Source organism: Pediculus humanus, genomic scaffold, assembly GCF_000006295.1.
Source record: "Pediculus humanus corporis 1103172107667 genomic scaffold, whole genome shotgun sequence".
Lineage (NCBI taxonomy): Eukaryota > Metazoa > Arthropoda > Insecta > Psocodea > Pediculidae > Pediculus > Pediculus humanus.
In genome coordinates this window covers 455,475-460,145 of record NW_002987276.1, presented here as the reverse complement: position 1 = coordinate 460,145, position 4,671 = coordinate 455,475, and the positions used below count along the sequence as shown (strand labels likewise).

At 29.3% G+C, this 4,671-nt stretch overlaps 1 protein-coding gene across 1 annotated transcript in view; it reads left to right on the top strand.

Annotated features, from left to right (window-relative positions):
* The window catches only part of Phum_PHUM285300 (uncharacterized protein), a gene marked incomplete at both ends in the record, with an annotated part of 6,849 nt that extends 4,704 nt beyond the window's left edge, over positions 1-2,145 (top strand). Inside the window, 6 exons of the mRNA XM_002426857.1 lie at positions 92-268; positions 361-509; positions 762-1,084; positions 1,253-1,685; positions 1,777-1,914; positions 1,991-2,145. Coding sequence (XP_002426902.1) covers positions 92-268; positions 361-509; positions 762-1,084; positions 1,253-1,685; positions 1,777-1,914; positions 1,991-2,145 — 1,375 coding nt within the window. The remainder of the gene's footprint in view (positions 1-91; positions 269-360; positions 510-761; positions 1,085-1,252; positions 1,686-1,776; positions 1,915-1,990) is intronic.
* Positions 2,146-4,671: the final 2,526 nt, after the last annotated feature.

The following is a 4,671-nucleotide window of genomic DNA, read 5'->3' as shown; positions in this document are numbered from 1 at the left end:
TTTCCTCCCCCCTCCCCTCCCTCCAAAGAACAAAAAAAGAAAGAAAGAAAACGCGTAAATAAAATATATCCGCCATCTTTTTTTTTTTTAGGAACGTTATCGTGACGAAATCGAAAGTGACGGATATGCCGCCAAAAGATACCGACGATGACGTTGATGATGATGACGATGCCGACGAAGATGACGATGATGATGATGATGACGACGATGATATTTTCTACGATTCGGAAGATGGTCAAGACGATGATGAATCTACAGATTCAGTGCCGTAATTATTCATTTGACCTGTCCCCTACCCTGCTCTCCTCCCTCAACCCCCCCCCCCATCATTGTTTCATCAATTTGCTTTTCTTTTTTCAGACGGTGTAAAACGTGTCCAATAGTCAAGCCAACGTTTCTTTGTGGTAACGACAATCGTACCTACAGTTCTCTCTGTCGTTTGGACTATCACAATTGTTTACATAAAACCCACGTGAAAATATCATGCAAAGGATTTTGCCCATGTAAAGGTAATTCCCCTGCCCCCGCCACCACCACCACCGCCTCCCCGAAAAAAAACAATTTAATTCATCATCATTATCATTATCTGCGAGTTTTTTACGAATGTTCGATTCGATTTTTTTTTTGTCGCATTTCGAAATAATCCAATTATCACACTTAAAAGCTTTCCATTGTAGCCATTTCATCATATTTATGACGTAACAACTACGTGCCTAAAAAAATAATAATAATAATAATTTTTCAACGATTATTCCGAATAGGTGAACTCGATCTCATGTTGAAGAAAAAACAAAAACAAGCGGAAAGAATGAATAATTTAATGGCTAAATTTCGTACTACGATGGAAAAAGAAAACAAATACAAATCGCAAAAACAAATAAACGGAAACAGCAACAACAGCAACAACAACAACAACAAATTCGACAGCCTAGAAAAATCATATAAGGTTTTGAAATACGACAAATACAATCAGAAAAATGTTTTCGATAAGAAAAAATATCAGGATAAATACAGTTACGTTCCGGAAGATTTCAAATACGACAACAAACATTATAAATATATTAAATATAAAAAATACAACAAGGTAATTACAAACAAACACACACACACCGGAACAAACAAACAAACAAACAAACGAACAAACGCATTCCTTTCACTGTACGTGTAAGGGAATCGTTTCTGATCTCTTCCTCTCTCTTTTTTCTTTTATTGTTTATTTGTAAATTATTATTATTATTATTATCGTTTTCAGGAGGGTTACGGAGCAGACGACAAATCACACAACGAAGTCATCGAAACGAAAATAATGTGGCCGACGACGAAAGATTGTTCACCGAGCGGTCTTCAATCTATGGGCAACAGATTGTTGGATTGGTTTTCCGTCGTCATGTCAGAATCTAAAAGGCGTAAACCGTCAAAGGTCAAAGGTGATTTACCCAATTGGTGCAAGAGCGAAGTCAGGTGGATGTTTGGGTATTTGGATTTGAACGGAGATGAAAAACTATCGTTGCAAGAACTCTACCACATGGAACACGATCATTCGGAAAAATGCGTCAAACCCTTCGTTGACAGTTGCGACACGGATCGCGACATATTTATATCCCCTAAAGAATGGTGTCACTGTTTCGATAAAACTGATAGACCGTGTACGGCGGCTAAAAGAAGACTTTCACCGGATATGTTGGGTGAGGATTTCCGGAATCAAAAAAAAATTACGTCATTGTCATCGTCATTGTCACCGTCATCATCAAGATCGCTTTTCTTTTCTTTTTCCAGGTGTTTTCGTACCCGATTGCGACAACCAAGGTTATTTCCGTTCAACGCAATGTCACACATCGACCGGAATGTGTTGGTGTACGGATAAACACGGTGTGGAATATGCAAATACGAGAATAAGAGGAATGCCAAATTGCGGTTGGTTATCATTCGCAAATAAATTATCATCATCATCATCATCAACATTATCATTATTATTGCTATTTTTTTCCAGAAAAACTAATCGAAAAATCAAAATTGAAAGATGTGGGTAAAAAGGAAATGAACGTGAACGATAAGATAAATATAGATGACGAAGATGAAGATGACGATGATGGTAACGACGAAAGTGATTTCGAAGGAAGCGCGGACCAGCCGTTAGATTTTTAAAAAAAAAACAAAAACAAAATGGCGCCAACGGAAATTACGTAAGAACGCAAAGAAAAAATGAAAAATCGTTTCCGTTTTATTATTAATAATTAATATCTACGATTCGCTTTTGCTTTTCCTTTTGTTTTTGTTTTTTTTGTTTTTTTTATTTATTTATATGTATATTTAAATTTTAAAAAAAAACTTTATAGTTCGAAAGGGTAGAAGAGAGCAATCGTAAGAGTCACAATAATGGAAGAAAAAAAAAAAATTTTTTTTTCATTTTTACACACGTTTTTAGAATAGATAAACACAGTTAAAGAAAGTCATAGAGAAAGAAAGAAAAAGAGGAATGATCGTAACGAAGGATGAATCTCTCGAGTTTCGATATATCGATACGATATGCGAGGAATGTAAATGAATGAGAGAGCACTTACTTATATTACATTACATACAAAACCCTTTCCCTTTCCACGTCACAGCCTACGTCACAACCCCTCCCTCCCTTCTTACCGCCCCCTCCCCTCCTCCCCTCCCCCAAATTATGATTATTATTATTATTATTAAAAAGCTTTTAATTAGATTTAATTAATTAATTAATTAAAATAAAATAATAATAATAATAAAAACTGTAAATTTATACTCAATTGTTAGTTATTTATACGGTATATATGTATATATACATATATATATATTTATTTATATATGATATATATAGTTATTATTATTATTATTATTATTATTATTATTATTATTATTATTATTTAAAATTTTTAAAAAAAATTTACGTAGACATTCCATATTTATGTAGTTAAGTGCTGTGGTTTTAATAATAATAATAATTGCTTTATTATTTATTATCATTATTATTATTACTAATATTCATTCGTACCTATTATTATTATTATTATTTATTGATTTTAAAAAAAATATAAATATGTGATTACACGTCAATTTAATAAAGCAACCACCGTTTATAAATAAATAAATAATTTTTTTGTTTCTTAGTTGCCTAATTGCTTATTAACGTTAATATTGTGTGACGTCACATTGTCGTCATTATTACTATTATTATTATTATTTGTTTTAAAATAAAAACAAAGAAGTTATTGATATTAGTATCGATCGATCGATCAATCGATTGGGAGAATTTTTTTTTTTTTAATTTCAATGTTATCGTTTGTATGAAATCCGCCATATTTGTTTACGTTTTTTTTTTAATTGTGTGGTTAGACAAGGTTACGAATGAGAGAAAAACAAAAAAAAAATTGGGATGCGAAAGAAATAAGCAAGTGTGTGTATGTGCGTAAGTGTGTGAGCGTGCGTTAAATAAACAGCGTACCTGAAATAATAATAATGACGATGATGATGATATGATGATGATGATAATAATAATAATTTTCGTTTTAAATTAACTAAATGCACAGGTAAAAGACAAAAAAAAAAAAAAAAAAAAAAAAACTTTTTATAAACTTAAACGTCAACGGCTTTCATGTCAATTTTTAAAGAGCAAATCACGCTATAAAGGATAAAATCACATTTAATGTTTTAGAATAGGGATAAATAATAATAGTAATAATAATAGTAATAATAATAATAATAATGATACTAATGATAATAAATAACGAATGAAAATTAATTTTTTTTTTCCTAACTCTTTTGATTTGAAACTTTATAAACATTCCAAATTATTAAAATTAGGCTTTAGATTTCGAAAAAAAAACTAATGATAATAATAATAATAATAATAATATTAATGCAAAATCGTCCATTTGATATAAAGGATGAAGTCGTCGCCATTTTTATTTACCTAAGTTACCTTAATTAATTATATATATATATATTATTATAAATATATGTATTCGTATATACATATACGTTGTGTGCCATTTTTCAGTCATTCAGTCATTCATTCATTCATTCACTTTTTTTATTTATTACCGTTTAAATCTATTAATATAAATTTCGGCCTAATTTTTTATTTATTTAATAGAAAAGAAAAGCGGAAATGACGATTCGTATATGCTATCTACGGTTTTGATTTAAATAAAAAATTTCGATTATGCGACACCGTCCTCGTTTTATATCCCCCCATTCACGATTCCCCTAAATTATTATTATTATTATTATTATTATTATTATTAACTTTTTTTTTGTTAAGTTTTTAATTTGTTAAAAAAAAAAAAAAACCGTTTTTTTATTATTTGAAATTTAAATTAAAATTTTTTTTTATAGCAATAATTAATTATTGATTAACGATGATAATTTTTAATTATTACGAATAATAATAATAATAATAATAATAATAATGAAATTTTTATGTGTTTTGTGTTGATAAATAAATAAATAATAGAATTAAAATAATAAAAAAAATTAATAAATAAACGAGAATTTTTTTTTCCTTGCCTTTTTCCTTTTTCCTTTGTCAATGTTAATAATGGTAAAAAAAAAAAAAAATTTTATTTCCGTTTCCGGTATCGCGATTATTGTTAAAGAGAAAGTAATAAAAGTGTAAACAGACTTACCCTTTTAAATGATGAAATGATT